Raw genomic sequence first — 19,789 nt, 5'->3', positions numbered from 1 at the left:
AAAGAGGTCGAGCTTTTGTTACAATTGGGAGAACGCTTTAACATGCCTATCACGGAAAAAATGTCGATGTCAATTGAAGTCATAAAAAACATTGAAAGAAACATTGAAAGAAAGAGTGAAGATTACAAATGTTCTGTTAGAAATGATACTATATCAATTATAAATGGGTTCTGTAAGGGAAACTCCCGCAATAGTGTTGATGACAGAAAGTTACTCAATTGGTTGTACAAAACAAAAAAATTTATAAATGAAAACCCTGATCTATTATTCACCAGGGCTGATAAAGGCAATAGTACAGTAGTCATGAAAAAATCAGAATATATGGAAAAAATGGTCGACATACTTTCTGACACCAACACCTACCAAATTGTTAAAAAAGACCCAACTAAAATATTAACTGATAAACTGAGGTCTCTACTTGCCAGATGGAGAGAGAGAGGTTACATAGATGACATAAAATACAGGTGTCTTTTGGAAACGGACGGAAACACACCTAGAGCCTACGGTTTGCCAAAAATCCATAAAGAAGGATATCCTCTCAGAGTAATAGTATCTTCGATTAATAGCCCGTTATATAAGATAGCTAACTTTTTACATGGAATCCTTGCAAACAATGTACCTAATTCGAAAAGAAACATAAAAAATAGTTTTGATCTAGTTGAAAAGTTGAACGGTGTTTTTTTAGAATCGGATCATTGCCTTGCTTCTTTAGATGTTGTTTCTCTTTTTACGAACATTCCTGTTGAAAAGGCAATAGAAAGCATAAAAAACAGATGGGAATGGATTAGAAGGTACAATTCCATACCAATAGAAGAATTTTTAATTGGTATCAATTTAGTTTTAAATTCAACGTATTTTAGTTTTAATAAAGTAATTTACAAGCAAATTTTTGGCACTCCAATGGGTTCTCCTCTCTCTCCAATAATAGCAGAATTTGTGTTACAAGATTTGGAAAATTCAGCAATCGAACGTCTACCTTACAAATTACCGTTTTATTTTAGGTATGTTGACGACATACTATTTACGGCTCCAGAAAATCATTTAGACGAAGTTTTGGAGACATTCAACTCAATGCATAGCAGATTACAATTCACATTGGAAAAAGGAATAAATAATCATATCAATTTCCTAAACGTTAAACTAATATCGGAAAACAATTTTATTAAATTTGATTTGTTCCACAAACCTACTTTTTCGGGCAGATATTTAAGTTTTTATTCGCATCATCCCATGGCACACAAAAAAGGTGTTATCATTGGCTTATTTGACAGAGTTGTAAAGTTAACACACCCACAATATTGGCACAAGAACATCGAGGAAATGATTTCCCTACTTTTAATTAACGGCTATCCATTGGAATTAATTTTTAATAGTATTAACGAAAGACTTAAAAAATTTAGCAATAATTGTTGTAATAAAAACAAAAATAGCAATGATAGAACGGGTTATTTTACGATACCATATATAAAAGAAACTTTTGATAAATTCACACGGAACATGAAAAAATACAATCATCATTTAGCCTTTTCGTGTAACAATAAACTTAATAGGTTTATAAAAACAGGGAAAGACATTATTGAATCCATGAGCCAATGTGATGTAGTATATAAGGTAACGTGTCATGATTGCGAGGCTAGTTATGTGGGACAAACAAAGAGAAAATTGAAAACTAGAATTAAAGAACACAAGTCGGATATAAATAAAAGAACGGGATCCCCTTCTGTCATTTCTTGTCATAGATTAGAAAAAAACCATGAAATGGATTGGGAGAATGTAGAAATATTAGACAAGGAAATGTCTTATAGCAAAAGGCTTATTTCCGAGATGTTGCACATAAAACGGCAAAAAACGAGTCTTAATAAGCAGAACGATACTGAGTTACTGCCAAACTTGTATTTGCCAGTTCTCAATTTGTTTACTGCTTAAAGATCACTCACTCTCCCACCACGAATCTCCTTCACATACGAGTTCTCTAATATATCCTCTATTATATTCAACTAGTTTGCCATGTCCACTCAAACGACACGGACCTCCAATATCATTTTTAGCAAACTGACTCGTTACACCGAATAGTTTTGGTTCTTAGTTTTTTTAAAATAAGAAAGTTTACACGAAAACACAACATGACGGTACTGCTATGCATTGAGGTAAGAATATTTTTAGTAATTTTAATAAATAACAAGTAATATAAAGATAAAAGTAGACATTGGTTCATGCTGGTTTTAGAATAATTGCAATCAACCACAATTCAAATCTTAAAAAGGACATCGTGTATGTTTAATGTAAAACATGATTTCCTTCCTGATGATCTTAAGATTGGTGTTATTAGAAGAGACATGACTTTCAAGATGTGTTGTCCTTCTAAACAATTTTTAAATGTAACGAATATAAGAAGATTGTAATATCCGAATTAGTTTTATAAGTAACGATTGTTTATTAATATGTTCCGGATTTTATAATAACTAACTACTGAAGATGACCACAACCAGATGGTCGAAACGTCTAGATTGACCTAAACATTTGTTATAATATATTAATAAATTAAGCACGAAAATCCAGCTTGGGCTCTGTAGCTTGTTGTTAATAATTTATTAAAATAAAACTCTTTGGAAAGAAACATCGGCCATTTCGGATAGATATTTGAGAAAAGTTTTTACAAAGACCGTTTTGCCGCATCCAGTGGGACCGCTGACGATAGACGTCCAAGGATGTTTCCAGCGTATGTCCATCTTGCGAAATGAACTCTTCGCCGTTCGCTCGCGCCTTCATAAACGAAAAAAATCAGCGAAACACTATGACGCGATAAGCTTACTGCCCACTGACGGCGGCGGCGGCGGCGGCGGCGACCGCTTGCTCGCGCTAGCGTACAACTCGCGGACTCGAACAAGCTGATTCGGTCCGCGGAGACGCTGGACAAGCGCAACCACCGAAATTGCTCGCGCCAGCGTCCAAGAGTGGAAACGCTACTTTGCGCTTTTTTTTCTCGGAAAAAAATGAGGGTTTTATACGGGAAAGTATTAGGAGGAAGAAAAATCTTTAAGAAAAATTATGCGAGAAAACATTTATTTTTACGAATAAAAGTACATGATTTGAGAAAAATAAAAATATTCATTTTTATTTCTTAAATTTTTCATAGTTTTTACAAAGTTTTTATACAATTATACATTTTACATTTTAAAACTAACAATATTTTCTTAAATTAAATAAAAAAATTTTTTATTTATACTTTTTACAAAAATTTATAAATCTACTTAAAGCTATTTATATAAAGTCGGAAAACACGCGCTAACCGTCGACAGCGAAAGAGCGAAAGAACAATTCTGTAAAAACTATCGAATCGCGTAACCGTAAGGAACGGAACAACTACTATTGAGAAATCTACGTTTCAATAGCACAGGAGTACAAGCTTTCACTTCGTCGCGAGTTATTAACTCGTGAAAAGCCGTACGCCGAATTGCTCTGAAACGTAGATTTATCGATGTTCTATGTGACTTTCCTTCTTCTTCTTCTTCACTTTCCTCTTCTCGTCCCTCTCGCTCTTTTTGCAATATTAATTCTCTTATACTATTAAAATTAACTAAGCATGAGTGGCCCGGTGGCCCGAAATTTTATGCTTACGTTGTTCGCACACCGGAAGGACTCACGCACGAAGTTTGCAAAGTTTAGGGTTATACCCTTTACTTTGCAAACTTCGTGCGTGAGTCCTTCCGGTGTGCGAACAACGTAAGCATAAAATTTCGGGCCACCGGATACAAACGCCTCGATGTAACTACCGGACTCATAGCTTTCGAGTTCGTTCGTCATATCGCCCAAAAAATTATCCGTACGCGGCTCGTATTCGGAAGGATCATCGCTGCTTACATAAATGCAAGAATCGGTATCGTAATATAAAACGCGCCGATCTAAGCGTTCTAAATATTTATACAGCACTAATCGCGCTAGCGCCGTCGTGTACGCCGCTAAAACGACGTTGGTAAGAGGCGAGGGAACGTCGGCCTCTTCCCGCAGTCGCCATGAAACATACCCCGAGTCGAAATTTTTAGCCTAGATTAAACCTACAAGTTTTGTCGAATTTGGAGAACCAATGTAAGCTTTAATTCATATATATAGATATAACATTACATTGGCTATTGCCCTCCTTTGATACTAAAAATTGTTACTTATTGCCGTTTTTTCCATGTGGAAGCTCAAAAGAGTACCTACTGAGAACCTCTAAAAAGGCTCCAGGTTCTATAAATATGTATTTCTAGAAAATAAATATTCAAAATTACTTAATAATCTATTATCTCGTATACTCTACTTGCATTTAATGTATGGATCTTGATTTCAATAAACAATATATTAATTATTATAATTTGCTTAACTGTAAATAGGCTACTATAAGCAAATATTATATAAATAATATTCACTTATCTCTTACATATCTATTTGCAGTTAAGTAAATTACATAATTAATGTATTGCGCTTATTGAAATTAAGATATGCATTAAATACAAATAAAGTAAATGTGGTAATAGAACATTAAATAATTTTGCATTATAGGTCAAATATGTAATAAAATTTAAATAAAATTTTGAATTTCAATTGTTTTTTGTTTATTCGAATAAATTTTTAGTTATTTATAATACTAAATATAATACTGAGTTGCACTTAATTTTTAAAAATATTTTTTACTATTCATTTGTTATTATTTATTTTATATTATAACATTTATTATATTAATCTGAAATAATAGAAATTGAACTCAATTATAGATTGAATATTAATATTTTTATTGCTAGAAATTTCGATAAGATTTGGAGATTCAAAAGAGGTAGGAGTTGTAAGAACGAAAGTAGGAATTGTATATTTAACATCAATAAAAATAAGGGTTTTCTAGGACAACAAGATTAAAGAAAGGCCAAAAGAAGACATAACATTTTCAAGATAGAACTTGTAGGTCAAGGAACATTATTAGAGGCACAAATAACCATGTATGAGGTTTATAGTAGGTTTTAAATTTCGACTCGGGACATCACATCTTCGTTTACCGGCAGTATTTCGGTTATTTCATGTTTGGGGCTTGTGAGCAAACTCACTAATCGTTGCTGAGTTTTTACGATTTCGGTATTCGTTAGATTGGATCGTTGGCCGAATTTCCCCCAAAAAGAATTTAAACACAACTTCGCGACCGAACGTAATCCTGAATTTTTCGCGATATTGTTACTTTCGAGAACGATACCTTCGGTTTCCTCGTAATCGCGAAGATATCGTTCTTTAGCCTCGTCATCGGTACATTCACTCGGCCACCCGCTGGCTTCTTGTTTTAATTTTAAAAATGTATTAATATATTCGGCGAATAACCCACCCTGCCGCGTACCGTGATCGTAGCGTATTGCGTTGTACTGCCAAATCTCGCTAACCTCCGACACGAAATAACCTTTTTCAAGCGCTTTGCGCAATTCGCATGATACCCATGTACCTGTAAATTCACGTTCGAAAGGCACGTGTGTACAATCTTGGCGTGAAAATGTTTCGCAGCAACTGCGGCACAACGCGAATAACAATTTTCCGCGTACGCGATACGGTAACATGGGGTGAAAGAGATCGCGCGGTGCGAGTACTTTGCAACGTACAAGGCCTTCGACGGAGTCGAAATTGTAATTCGGGCCTTCTCCGATTAGCACCGAACATTCCTCCCCGACATACACCGTGGGATGTCCGATCGGAAAAGTACCCGTTTTTAAAACATACGGATACAGAGAACATACATCGATGTATCGTATCTTCTCTGTACCCGTAATTTCATACCGAGTCGCGACATTCCCCGTACGGCCGCCGTAAAACGCATCGCGCGGATTGAGCGGTTCGTTTTCAACCATTTGATGGTGCTGTAAATATTCCCGCATTACGCTATTTACAGCCATCGCACGATCGAAATCGCACTCCCATTTCTCCGTCACCGTGTATCCGCGTTTTCGAAGACGATATGTCGTTGCGACGGTATGCTCATAACGCAAATCGATCGTATCCCTACGTTCGCTGTTTACGGAGAGGTTACTGTCGCGGTTAATTCTAAAGCACGACGGGCAACCGTGCCAAAAGCATCCGTGAAATTGAAACACGTGATGTCGCGTTACGCTGTTTTCTAACGATTCGTAATATCCGTCGACGAGTGTGCCGTCGAGTACGCGATATTTGCGGGTACGCCCTGCGTGAATAATGGGATGACCGAGCTCTCGCTCCATCCACACCAGCCAACGCAGTGCTTTGCGCGATTGCGTATTCGCGTGTCTGTACCCACCCGATGGAATTATACCAATCTCGCTTTCACGCAGAAAGTTTTTTCTAAAAACCCTCATACACGTGGAAGCGATTGTTGTATATTCCTCGAATGGGCACACTTTTCCGCGCCTCAGGAAAATTTTCCTAAAAGCCATGCACGCTCGCCTAAGAATATCCACGTCGTTGCGACAATAGCGCGATATCTCGAGTTGAAAATCAAAAACAAAATTCGTCCGGGTTAACTCGTCATGCCATGCTAAAAACTGTTCGCGTTCTTTCGTATTCATAGTTTCCGGAGAGTAATACTCGACGCCCGGCAACGGCCCTACATAGAATTGATTATCGAGTGTGTTAAATAAATGCGGAAAGACGCCTTTATCCAAAGTATTCGCCAGCCCGAAAGCCTTTGGTAATTCGGATAACCGCATCGGCATATAATTAACACTGTCGATAAATTTGGTATTTCCTACCGTTAGTACTATGATTTTAGTACCGCTCAAAATTACACGAGGTTCTGTCGAAATACCACTTTTTACTAAATATCGGAGGATAAATTGCGCGTTGAACGATTTTGCGTTATGAGCAATACAAATTATTTTTTTTAAATATGTCGTCGGACGCGTCGCAAAATTTACAAATTCTTTAACGGGATCGTGACAAAATGTAAATTCGCGGATATCGCACCAACGACACCGCACCAACATATCTTCTATTTCCGCGCACGATTCGCAAATCTGCTGCGCGACGCAGAGAGTAGGCACGTGAATTTTTACATTAGCGGTACCTCGAAGCGTTTCATCCTGTCGTGTTTCGAAATCGTAAAACACGAATGCGGAGCGGTTTTCTGTTTTCGACACGTGTTCATCCTCATTTTGATCTTCGAAATGCTCTTCCGAAGAGCGACCCGCGATGCTACTCGAAGCTCGATTGATCGGCATCATGCAGCAATAATGATTTAGCGGTTGGTGAGAACGACACGTGAAACAGAAAGCCGCGCCGCATTCGTGCTGTTTCTTTCGTTCGATTACACGACCGCACTCACTGCAAAATCGTATAACGCTGCAAACGCTTTGAAGCGAATGCCCGTCGTACGATTTTTGCGCGCGATGACGCTCGAGGCACGCGCGATTAAAAAATTCGCGATTACATTCCGTGCAGCGTATTCGCTCATATTCGAATCTCTCGCAAGTTGGAACCATGTTACAACGCGGGCATTTATTAGAACATCGATGCCCTTTCGCGTCACTGCGATAAGCTACGTTGCACGGAATGCAATACCCTCTATTTCCAGCAGCGGCTCTTAAATTTAAAATCACGCTATAATGACGCGATTCGGCGACAAATAAAATATTTAATCGAGATATAGGTTCTCGATGTAGAGAGGCTAGCACCGCTGTTCCGTCGAATAACGGTTTACCCCCGCAACCAAAAGTGTCGGAATTGTAAACTATTATCGCGACATTTTCCGCGGCTAAATATTGTTGGAAATGTTCGATTTCTCTAATTCCGCAACCGACTTCCGGAATCGCGATACCGACTTTTTTTATCAACTCGCCGGCGAGTTCGCGTTGCAACGACGAATTTCGTGTTCTCACCGCGTTCCATCTCGCATGCAACTCGCCCGTACGCACATTTCCACGCTCGTTATAAATCTGTGCCGTCACGAGCGCGCGAGGAAAACACAGATTATCGCTGTTGTTTATTGTTAAAATCGAACGTTTACCAACAATATCTAGAGCGTTATATCCGCATCCCGCGGGAGGAGTGATACGAAAAACACGGATATTAAACTCTTGCGCTACGTTTAACCCCCCTAAACTTTGAGCTAATAAACTCACGAGATTCCAAATGTTCTCGGGAGTCAAATCGTTCGCCGGACGGAACGATATTCCAGCGGGGCCGTGAGAAAGAACCGAAGAGTCGAAAGACAATCCAACATAATCTCCCGGTACGCATGAAAATATCGCGTAAGAGTGAATTTCGCGAAACGCGTTTTCCAATCGTGTGTAAACCTCCCCTCCTCCCTCGGGAAACGGAAGTATACGGAATCTAGCTTCTCTACCCTCTATCCCGAAATTTCTAAACCTACGCGTGTTTTCCGATACTAATTCTATATAATTAAAATTATCGCCGACCTGATTATTATTCCTTTCCGCCGCCGATGCTGCATCGATATCCTCCGCTCGCCTCGTTTCCTCCTCCTCCGTTCTTTCCTCTTCCTGCGGCGCTCTTTCGTCGGTTTCGCCACTCGATTCCACGCTCGACCGAGTTTCCTCCGGCTCTTCTACTCTACCACCACCTGTTTGAACTGCAAAAGTCAAAATTAAAAAATTAGCGAATTAATTAAAAAATTTGATAAAATATTATATTTTATATCTTCATGCTCGAATTTTATTTGCAATAAAAATCGAAAAAGTGTTAAATCAGCTCACCTCTAGATTTTCTTCTTTTTTATTTTACACTCTCGTTTGATAATTGTAATCGGGAGAGTAAGAAATCACAGGGGGTCTGTATCCTGTGAAAATTTTAATGTTTAAAAAATAAAATTCGAGCATAAAAGCAACTAAAAATTTTCAATCTTTCTTACCTCTGTCACCCATTCCCCATCCGTCGTGGCTTTGTTCATCCTCTCCTTCATAATTCCTCTCCTGTAATTCCTCTTCCTGCTCTTCCTCCTCCTGCTCTTCTTCTTCGTCTTCCTGCTCTTCCTCTTCCTCCTCCTCCTGCTCTTCCTCCTGCTCTTCCTCTTCGTCGTCAGCCCCGGGTAATATTACTCTCTGTTGACGGTCGTTATCTAAAAATTTACGTTATTAATTTTTCAAATTTTTAGTTATTTTATGCTTCTGCTAAGATAACTTTTCTTATCACTTACTGTACAAAGGACTGAATATTTCCTCCTCATCGAACGAGCTCACTTCGCGAGGAGCCGGCTGACTCGTCGATTCGTTGCTCACAAGATCGACAAGCTCCGGCGTAAGAATAATTCGCGCGCGAGCTAAAACATTAAATTTTTTGAAAAATTTCCTAATATTAAATCAATGCTGTTATTTCATATAAATTACTTTTACAAAGATCTATTACTTACACGAAGGTTCAGCCTCAGGCGAGGTATCGGCTCGCCGTCTTACTCCGCGGCGTTGAGTAGCTCGCTCTTCGTCATAATTTTGACGCACGCTACGCGCCACACCCTCCACCGCTATGACTTTTTTCGGCTCGTGACATTGTAGCGTTCCTAAAAAATATTGATTTTAATTTTTTTAAATTTTGTTTTAAATATTCATAATAAAAAATAGAAACTTACCATTTTTTACCGCACCACGATAGTAATTCAGCAGGCCGGCGATATAGCCTCCCGCATCCTCTTCTTCGTTATCGTTAAACACACGCCTCATCTTGATTATTTCGCCGGCAATAATCAAAAGCTGGAGGTAAATCGAGAAATGCCCCAAACGGAATAAAACCGCGAGCACCGCGCTAGGGCACGCACCCGCAAACTTTGCGAATACAACATAATTATTATCGTCGTTGTCGGATAACGACGATAAATAATTATCGATGCAGAGCCCGTTTAAACTACGCGTCAATCGCAAAACACGATTCGATAATTTCCCGCAAACTAGACATTTTTAATTCAACGCGGCTTCGATACGCAGTGAAATCACACGAAGACGGAAATACAGATCGCTATAATCCCGAATGCGCGAGAAAATGTGAAACTGCGATTTTTCAGCGTCTTCCCGTTTTATATCAGTTTTCCCCCCACCTTGAGAAAATTTAGGAAAAAAGCATCGTTTTCAAATATTTTTATTACACTTCCTTTGAAACTGGACAACGGCCCAGGTCCTTTCGGCGTACAACGTTTCGGTCATTTCGTCATACTTTTCACGATAATCCTATTATTCAACGAACGATAGTTCAAGATAGGAGAGCAAGGTGCTTCGGAAAAAATAAAATATCAAGTTGATTGATTCAGGGTAAGAATAATCCTATAGTATTGAACACGTAGTAACAATTCCTATGATAAACTTGTTAAGAAATACTACGCGACGGGTAGAAATTCTATTGATTGAATAAGAATAATGCACTATATATCAATTGCGTAGTAAAAACCACAATAGGGTAGCAAAAATTTTTCCGTTGTAAGATCATGAAAATTTATTCCGTAACATGTCGCGACACGAAAATTTATTCCGTAACATGTTGCGACGCGAAAATCGAAACTTTCTTTATCTAGTAGAATTTTCGTGAGAATTCGGAAAAGTAATATTTGTTAACGCGTCGCCTTTGCGACCAATCATAGTGCTTAAAAGTTTATATGTGTTCAAATTTCCCCCACCATTTTCCGATTTTCTGTTACGCGAAAGATTGTAACATTTTTCTCATTCGTCTCCTAGCATTCGAACCTACAAGTTCAACAGCGAACAAGTTTCAGTTTTCGTATTTTTGTTTCGCGTCTGCGTATAAAAATCAGTGTCATGGATAAACGACGGGAAATTGTGAAATCCGAAAAGCCGACAAAGTGCAGCGACACTTCCGAAGCAAAATGCGACATCTCCGAAAAAATTGTGCAGAATTGCATGCTGTTATCTACAACATATGGATTGAATTTTTCCTATACGAAGAAAATTCATGTTGGGCTGCAAACTTCAATCAACGGCGACGAGTTTGATTTTCAACCTTTCGTTAAATTTTCATCCAAGGGAGCCGATGGTATTTGCTTCAACATGGCGGAATGGCAAAAATTTCAAGAAAATATGAAGCAAATGTCGGATTACTTAAATGGAAATAGTATTACGGCAAACTCGATTATTATCAACAAGATAATTATAAATTTCACCACTGCCTATGGAGCAAGAGCTTTGTTATTGACATATCGAGAAAACGGACAAGAAGTTCAACCTTTGGAAAATACCACGACTAAAAAAGAAATTCATGCTCCGAAGAAACGCCGGACTTATTCGCTCGCTATAGCAATGCAGAGAGCTAGTTTTCTGGGGCAAGAAAATATACTCGAATGTGTAAACGCTAATTTGAATCGACTGAATATAATCACCACTAGTGCCAATGATTGCGCTAAATATCTTATTAATGAAATACAAATAAGACTACCTATCGTGGGCTACATCGAAAACGATATTATAAAACTCGCGTTCAAATCTAATTGTTACGAAATACAAACTAATGTACGTACGCAACTAAAAGATTTAACATTTCTCGACGATCAATTTGAAATTGTATTTTTAGAATTAATCGCTCTTTACTTCGATCAAATTGTACATATAATTAGATTTCAACGAAAATTGTAATTCATACATTAATGTATACTTTTATCATTTATAATTAAATTTGATTCTATTGAAAATCATAAAATGTATAAACTTTATTTTGTCAGTACAATTATGTATTCTTAAGAAAAATTTCAAATAAACGATTTTGTATTCCATTTCTTGTGTTTGTTTTTCTTCCTCTTTTCACATGTTTCTGCACTTTCCAATCCATACAGCGCGCTCAATCAGCGAAAACGGGTGGCTCACTCTGTTCACGCGATATCGCTGCACCCTTAACCAACATGCCAAATATCAGACTAAAAGGCGTCCGATCATTCGTTGCTGCGTTCTTTTGTTCGCTATACCGGCACGCGCTCTATACCGTTTGCACCCCCTTAGTCGTCATCTCGTAGAATATTGGTCTAGCAGAATCTACCGTTTGACTCCGCCGTTCTTTTGTTCTCCCATACTTGCCCGCTCACAGGTCGTAGTTCTATCATCCTCCGCCCGATACCTTGGCGATGTTTGTTTACATTTCCCATATCTGCCAGAGAGTCCGGGGTACCTCATATAGACGCGGCCCCGCCATAAATACGACCCCTTCTCGACTGCGTGACGTCGTTTGTTTTGATGCCCCATACCTGCCAGGTCCCATACCTGCCAGGCCCCATAGCTATAAATACGACCCTACGACTTACTTCATTTGATCTATAGGTAGCCATGCGGACTAGGACCAGGACTAGAAACCCAGCGATCCAGGTTCGAACCCGGTTTGAATTTTCTCAATTCGAAAAAAAATAAAAATTTACGTCATCCCGCGCCTACTATAAATACGACCCTACGACTTGCTTCATTAGATCTATAGATAGCCCAGCAGACTAGGACCAGAACTAGAAACCCAGCGATCCAGGTTCGAACCCCGTTTGGATTTTCTCAATTCGGAAAAATAAAAATTTCCGCCATCTTGTCAACATCCGCCATCTTGTTTACCCGTAGCCGCCATCTTGTTTGACCGCCATCTTTTTTCCCATCCCGTCAGAGAGGGGTGGGGGAATGTTTTGACGCCAGACCATAAGTAGGTCACTGGGTCAAACATGGAGTAGGTGGTGGGGGTTTGTTGTGACGCCCCATACCTGCCAACATACTACTTTTTGGCTCTTACCATTTTTGGCACAAATCTTTCGGAAAAGTCTACCTCTCAACTGGTTAATATTCGCATATGTTAAACTAACAATTTTAGAAATAATACAGATCTGCTATTGTCAATAAAAAAATGAAGTTATTTTAAAATGTTGCAACAAAGTGCTAATTTAACATATGCAAATATTTTTAATAAAGATAAAATAATTTCTTTTAGCCAAAAACATTATCTAATAATTTACTTAAAATAAATATTGAAAAAGGAAAAAAAGTTACAAAATCACAGTTTTCAAACAGGAGATTTTTAATATTCTTGCCATTTGCCTTACTCGTTTAGCCATGCTTGCTATTTTACATTTATCAACATGAAAGATTACACACCTGCAAAACTTTTATTTATTTTAAACTACTGCATATTAGCAAGAGTTACTGCAGTAACTACATATACATGTACTGTGGAGATTAGTGGAGGAACACAGTAACATATTAAAAATGCAGTCAAATAGATGTAAGATTAGTAATTTTATTAGTACTAATAATATTTAACGAGATATTTCATAGTTTATGTAAAATTATGTCAAGTTAAAATATAAAATATCTTGTAAACCATTCAATTTTTGGCCATCCTAGTCTTATAACTTTTTACGACAAATATTACAAGAAATCGATTTATATAAAAAAATTAGTGTCCTTCCATTTGAAAAAATAAAAATAAAATCTCAGAAGCGCCTCCATCCAAGGTCAAACTAATATCCCTATATTTTTTCCCTCTCCAAACCCTACAACTTTTATTTGAAAAATTTTTTTATTTAACTCAGTGTTTCTGAGATATTTGAGTGGATCGTTTAAAATGGGACACCTTGTATTTCTCATTACTCTTGATAGCATTGCAGGCATAATAAATACAAAATATATTTTGTATTTATAGAAAATTATAAAGTAAGTAATTTTCCCAATTCGCCAATATACGCGCAACGCGCGTATATCAAAAGTACAAGTACAGTAAGTATACAAAGGTACAAGTACAGTGAGTATACAAAATACAGTAAGTATATAGATACAAAAATACAGTGTCAACTACTGTAAATTATTTTAACCTGTAAATAACGGGTGTAAAAAAGTGGTACAATAGGACTCCAGCCGACGATCCACTTAAAAAAAAATCGAACGCGCCATAAGTGGAACCTCAAAGGTAGTGCGGAAGACCACTACTTATTATTAGTACTAATAAAATTACTAATCTTACATCTATTTGACTGCATTTTTAATATGTTACTGTGTTCCTCCACTAATCTCCACAGTACATGTATATGTAGTTACTGCAGTAACTCTTGCTAATATGCAGTAGTTTAAAATAAATAAAAGTTTTGCAGGTGTGTAATCTTTTATGTTGATAAATGTAAAATAGCAAGCATGGCTAAACGAGTAAGGCGAATGGCAAGAATATTGAAAATCTCCTATTTGAACACTGTAATTTTGTAACTTTTTTTTCTTTTTCGATATTTATTTTAAGTAAATTATTAGATAATGTTTTTGACTAAAAGAAATTATTTTATCTTTATTAAAAATATTCGCATATGTTAAATTAGCACTTTGTTCCAACATTGTAAAATAACTTCATTTTTTTATTGACAATAGCAGATCTGTATTATTTCTAAAATTGTTAGTTTAACATATGCAAATATTAATAATAAATAGAAAATATTATTTTTTTATGCTAAAAAATATTTTCTAATGATTTACTATGTTAGAAACAAATGCGGAAAAAAGAAAAGAAAGTTGCACGAAGCAGGTCTCGAACAGGTAATTCTCTAATATTCCAGCCACTCGCCTCAGAATTTCTTTTCCGAATCAGAAATGCTTGCTTTTAACATGCAAGTAGCATGCATTTATCGTCTGTTGTGTCGGCTCAGTGGAAGGGAGACGTTCGCTCTCTTCCATTGGTTGAACGGCCGAGCTCACACGGATACGTGACGTAGCGCTTCTGTAAGGTTGTGTGAGGCAGCAGAGCCGGGACCGCTGTGGGAAAGATCGCATCACTGGTCCCGTCGTCTAGACGCATCCGAACTGGCGTCGGCGGTGCCGGATTCTCAGTGGGAGCGACGGCGGCGGCTGTGCTTGTCATCGTCGGCGGCCTCCTTGCTACTGTTTCTGTCCGAGCGGTGGTGCTTGTCGGCGGTGTCCGACGCTCGGTGAGAGTGGTGGCGACGGCTGCTTTCTCTGCCGGTAACCGTCTTGCCGTCGTTTCGGGACGGGTAGCGGTGCTTGTTGGTGGCCTGGCGGTGGCATGGGCTAGCGGTGGCGGTTAGGGCCTTGGGTGGCCTGGTGACGACGGCCTTTGCTTCCATTGCCTATTGGAGAATTTCCCGGCGCAGCGACGGTATTTTTGCCGGGATCTTCGTCGGCGGTATGGCATTTGGACTAGGCCGACGGCGCTGAGAGGCTGTGCAGGCATTTATTCGCCGTTTTGGTTGTATTGGCGGTGGCGTCGTAAGCCAGACGGCCTTACGGCGATGGTCTGCGTCTGACCGCTGGATTGACGTTCCTGATTTCGGAAGTCGTTTCCAATTGGCGACTTCCGTCTTTTCCTCTTCGGAGCTGTCTGTAACTTCTCCGAAGAGTTCGGTCACCTTATCTCTATAATTAGTTATTACAGCTCCGAATAGTTTAGATACCTTATTCTTATATTCGGTCATTTTTGCGGTTTTACTTGCTGCAATGCGAAGATTTGAATTAGAAAACTGTGTGACGTCGCGCTATTTATACTGAAATTCCCGGGTACTGCGAGGGGGCGCGTTCGGGGGGTGGTTGCCGTGCTAAGTACGCCGCGTAGCAACGGGTTGTTTACAATGGCGTAGGATCTCGGGGACCTGAAATCCACAGGTGTCGCCTCAGGGGGGCCCTTCTTTAGAAGATAAAAATTTTATTTTTAATATTTTTTTTTTCCAAATACAGTGGTGTAGGCTCTAGGGGGCCGCGGTACAGTGGCGTCGGCTCCTAATTTTTATTTGGTTATTTCTTCGCCTGTTTCTGTTTCTTTCGGTGCTCGTTTTAAGTCCTGGACGTGTACTTGTCGGTACCATCTGCCTTCAGAGTCTCGCAGGTCGACAATTACCGGTGAAACAATCTTTCGGATTTCGAGTGGCCCAATATATTTAGGGGCTAATTTAGCATTGAATGCTTTGGCTTTGTCGGATAGTGGTCGTTCACGTTTCCACACGTGTTCTCCTATTTTCGGCCGCCAATTTCGTCGTCTTAAATTATAATGACGCTCTTGTTTTTGAAAGGAGCGTGCTAGTTGTATTTTAACTAGTTCGAAAGCGTCTTTAAGTTGCTGGCGACTATTTTCAGGATCTCTTATGTTGCATTTATTACTCCGGTCTTCTGGATGCGGTCGAGATAATTCTCGGCTGTGGTTGAGATAAGCCGGTGTGAAGCAGGTGGCTTCGTGTTTCGCGGTATTCATTGCAAACTGCAATGCTGGTATTTGCTCATCCCAATTTCGGTGATCCCGTCCAACGTATTGAGCAATCATTGTCTTTACGATTCGGTTTGCTCGTTCGACAGGATTACAATACGGTGCGTAGACTGGAGTCGTACGGTGCTCGATGCCGAAATCTTTTACAAGATCCTGGAATTGACGGGACGCAAACTGAGTTCCATTATCGGAGATAATTTGCTCAGGACAGCCATCGGTATATTAAACGGCTTGTGACCTCACGGGCAAGATTCGTCGCGGTAGTTCGGCGTAATGGAACCATTTCGATCCACTTGCTGAATCTATCTAGCATGGTTAATAGTCATGTGTGACCTTGCTTGGAACGCGATAAAGGGCCTATCAAATCGACGGAAGCTTGTTGCCAGGGTGCGATTACTGGAGCGGTGTGTAAATTTCCGGCTGGTTTTTCCTGTGGTGTTTTAAATGCCAAACAATTCTCGCAACAACGTACATATTTCGCGATCTCCCGAAATATGTACGTTCCGCTTCTTCGGTACACACTGCTTCCATTGCTCGGTACTTGGTGTTTCATGGAAGTTTAGATCATGTATTATGTGCCGAAAAAATTGCCCGCTTATTACTTTGTAGTCTGGTAGCTCTTCCGGTTTATTCTTTACTGCTGCTTTCATTCTATCGTACCATTGGCAAGCGGTGGTTCGACTGACAGCATTTATTATTGGTTCTCTGGAAAGAGCATCGGCAACGCGATTTAGTGCGCCTTTACGATATCGAACATCGTAATCGTATTGCTGCAATTCAAAAGTCCATCTGCCAAGTCGTCCGGTAGGAGATTCTAATCGTTGTAACCATCGTAAAGATTGATGGTCAGTCAATACAGTAAAGTGATACCCTTCGAGGTAGTCACGCATTTTACGAATTCCCCAAACAACAGCAAGGCATTCCAGCTCGGTAGCGCTGTAATTCTTTTCTGCCGGATTAAGTGTTCGGCTTGCATACGCTATTACTCGCTCGCCATTCTCATGGTTTTGCGTGAGTACTGCCCCTAAACCTTGAGTGCTGGCATCGGTTTACAGCACGAAAGGTTTTGTGAAGTCTGGACAGGCATGCACCGGTGCTGTCGTCAAAGCCTTTTTAAGGTGTTGAAAAGCGGCTTCTTCTTTTTCTGTCCACTTCCATCGTGCATTTTTGCGTGTTAATTGCGTAAGAGGCGCAGCGACAGTCAAAAAGTCTGCTATAAAACGTCGGTACCAGGAGGCCATTCCGATGAATTGCCGTATCTTTCTTATGGTTGTTGGAGTTGGCCAATTCGTAATTGCGCTCACTTTTTCTGGATCGGTGCGGATGCCTTCCTTGTCAATTATATGTCCAAGGTATCTTAGGTTTTCACGGCAGAAATGGCATTTCTCTGGATTGAGCCGTAATTTAGTCTTTTGTAATCGGCGGAATATTTTGGCTAAGTGACCTAGATGCTCCTCGAAAGTTCGGCTAGCGACGACGATGTCGTCCAGGTAGACTAGCACGTGCGGTTCGAGCTCTGGTCTTATAACGGTGTCGAGTAGCCTTTGGAAATTGCGGGTGCCGAGTGTAACCCAAAAGGCATTACCCAAAATTGCTTGAGTCCTTGGCCAGGTATGGTAAATGCGGTAACTGGTCGGCTTTCTTTAGATAAGGGTACCTGCCAATACCCATTTTTTAGGTCTAGAGTTGAGAGATAGCGGGCTCCTCTTAATTTCTCGAAGGTAGCAGTGATGTGCGGCAATGGATAGGCGTCTTTCTCTGAAGCATTATTTAATTTTCTGTAATCTATACAGAATCGGTGAGTTCCGTCTTTTTTTCTAACTATGACAACCGGAGAACACCAGGCACTAGTTGATGCTTCGATTACGCCTTGGCTTTCCATTTTCTAGATTTTATCGTCAATAATTTTCTGCATGGCCGGATTTCGTGGCCGATATCATTGCTTTATTGGAGGTCCTGGTTTTAATCGAATATTATGTTCGATTAGGTCTGTGGGGCCTCTAATCCTTTCGAATTTCGGTAACTCTTTATCTAAAAATTCTTTTAGCCGGTATGGTTCTTTTGCCTTATCAAGAGCCGGAGCGGTGGTAACAAAGCCGATAGTCGAGTGCTTATATTGCGGTTGAGCCGGAGGGGCGGTAAATTAATTTGCAATTTAGCCCAAAGATCTGTCCCAATGAGAATGGGCGTACTTAGTGATGGTAGTACCGCAAATTTATGACGAACTGTCTTTCTTGGTATTATCAACGATAAATGGACAGTCTGGTTAATGGTTACTTCTGAACCATCTGCTAAATGTATTATTTCGCTCGTCGTGGTCGGCTTTCTTTTTATTAATTGAGCGGTCTCGCTATTGAGCAGTGAGGCTTCAGATCCAGAGTCAAGCAGAGCCCAAACGGATTTTCCTTCGATCTTCAGAAGGACGTGCGGTCTCGGCGTGTACTTTATTTTGATTCAGGCCGGGCGTACGCCGCTTTTCCCCCGACCCGCGTTTCGTTTCCCTTTAGAGAATGACAATCTTTAGTCAGGACTCCATCTTTCTCGCATTGGGAGCAAAATTTCTTAGGCGTATGTTTGCAGTTCCAGCGGGTGTGTCCTCGCTGCTTACATCGCCAGCAGCATTCATCTTTGTTATATGTAGCTGGGGCGACTGAGTTTCGGTTGTTTTTCTCGGGGAACCTTGGTCATCGCTCTTTTTGGCGTTGCTGAATCTTTTTTAGATTCACGACCTTTGCGTGCAGTTCGCTCAGCGTGCGTATATTCTCAAGTGGAATATATAATTGGAGATCCAAGTTTATATTCTCGTAGATTTGCTCTAATTTCTCTTGTTCCGAGTACCCTCCGGCTCGTCGCATTAACGTCTGTAATGCTATGGCAAAAGCGTCGAATGGCTCGCTTGGTTGCTGCTGCCTGCCTTGTATCTCTCGTCTGAGTTGTCGCGGGTATCCTGGTGGCAGATAGAACGCTTTAAAGTCCAGACAAAAGTCGTACCATGAATTCCAAGAGGCCCTATGGTTTCTAAACCATAAAAAGGCATTGCCTTTTAATGCTTCCGGTAGGCCGAGGAGTAGCTGCTTGTTTGTGAAGCCATATTCCTGGCCGAGCTCCTCTACCCGTTCCAAGAAGAAGAACGGATCCTTGCCATCAAAATGGAGGCCCCATTTCCTCATTTTGTTTAGGAGCTTTGCCCGCTCTATAATACTTAATACCGGTGAGACAACCAATTCCTCCGCTGGCGCGTCGTCGACTTTGGCCGAATAATTGCTCTTCGGCATATTGTCCAGGTTACCCGCGAAAGATTGAAACAGATCAGGCCTTTGTGAAATAAATAGCCGAAGTCGTTTTCTAAAGTCCCGGTACTATCAATGTTATAAGATTCTAATATCTCAACAACTTGGTCTTTAAGTAAATAATTAACCTATGTACTCATTTGTCTCTAAATCTGGAGTCTTGTTTTAACTTTAAACCGGTCCCTGTTTGGGCGCCATGTAACGGTGCGTATTTTTACGCCTCACGGGCGGTGCGTAACGATGCGGAATTTCGACGGTGCGTAGGTAGCAAAGCGGATTCTTACGACGCGGAATAACTCGCCGGTTCGCCAGAATTCGTTCGTGTGGTTTTTCGGAAGACTCCAAATTAA

General features: G+C 40.0%; 2 protein-coding genes and 1 long non-coding RNA gene across 3 annotated transcripts; 1 reads left to right on the top strand and 2 right to left on the bottom strand.

Moving 5' to 3' along the window:
- Window positions 1-2,014: 2,014 nt before the first annotated feature.
- Window positions 2,015-2,429, top strand: LOC136997736 (uncharacterized). Its single transcript, XR_010888355.1, has 2 exons — window positions 2,015-2,147; window positions 2,227-2,429. It is a non-coding gene; the product is annotated as an uncharacterized lncRNA (long non-coding RNA).
- A 1,043-nt stretch (window positions 2,430-3,472) lies between these two features.
- LOC136997849 (uncharacterized) lies at window positions 3,473-5,999 on the bottom strand. Its single transcript, XM_067349244.1, has 3 exons — window positions 4,998-5,999; window positions 3,619-4,044; window positions 3,473-3,538 (listed from the first exon to the last, which is right to left on the bottom strand). The coding sequence occupies exons 1-3, from the start codon at window positions 5,904-5,906 to the stop codon at window positions 3,473-3,475; spliced, it is 1,401 nt and encodes a 466-aa protein (XP_067205345.1). The 5' UTR covers window positions 5,907-5,999.
- An 11,199-nt stretch (window positions 6,000-17,198) lies between these two features.
- LOC136997848 (uncharacterized) lies at window positions 17,199-17,820 on the bottom strand. The gene is made up of 2 exons (XM_067349243.1): window positions 17,735-17,820; window positions 17,199-17,691 (listed from the first exon to the last, which is right to left on the bottom strand). Exons 1-2 carry the CDS (start codon window positions 17,818-17,820, stop codon window positions 17,199-17,201), a joined length of 579 nt encoding a protein of 192 aa, XP_067205344.1.
- Between the last annotated feature and the right edge of the window lie 1,969 nt (window positions 17,821-19,789).

Source organism: Linepithema humile, chromosome 2, assembly GCF_040581485.1.
Source record: "Linepithema humile isolate Giens D197 chromosome 2, Lhum_UNIL_v1.0, whole genome shotgun sequence".
Taxonomy (NCBI): Eukaryota; Metazoa; Arthropoda; class Insecta; order Hymenoptera; family Formicidae; genus Linepithema; species Linepithema humile.
The sequence above is the reverse complement of the archived record's forward strand: the minus strand, read 5'-3'. Positions and strand labels throughout refer to the sequence as shown.

What these genes read in the sequence shown, in the direction of transcription:
- LOC136997849 (XM_067349244.1), bottom strand. Translation starts at nt 5,906, where the DNA reads ATGGCTGTAAATAGCGTAATGCGGGAATATTTACAGCACCATCAAATG. An exon ending in TGATGTCCCGAGTCGAAATT is followed by an intron (nt 4,045 to 4,997) that starts TAAAACCTACTA and finishes GGTTTAATCTAG; the next exon opens with GCTAAAAATTTCGACTCGGG. An exon ending in CCTTCCGGTGTGCGAACAAC is followed by an intron (nt 3,539 to 3,618) that starts GTAAGCATAAAA and finishes TATTGCAAAAAG; the next exon opens with AGCGAGAGGGACGAGAAGAG.
- LOC136997848 (XM_067349243.1), bottom strand. Translation starts at nt 17,820, where the DNA reads ATGGGTATTGGCAGGTACCCTTATCTAAAGAAAGCCGACCAGTTACCG. An exon ending in AAGGACTCAAGCAATTTTGG is followed by an intron (nt 17,692 to 17,734) that starts GTAATGCCTTTT and finishes CAATTTCCAAAG; the next exon opens with GCTACTCGACACCGTTATAA.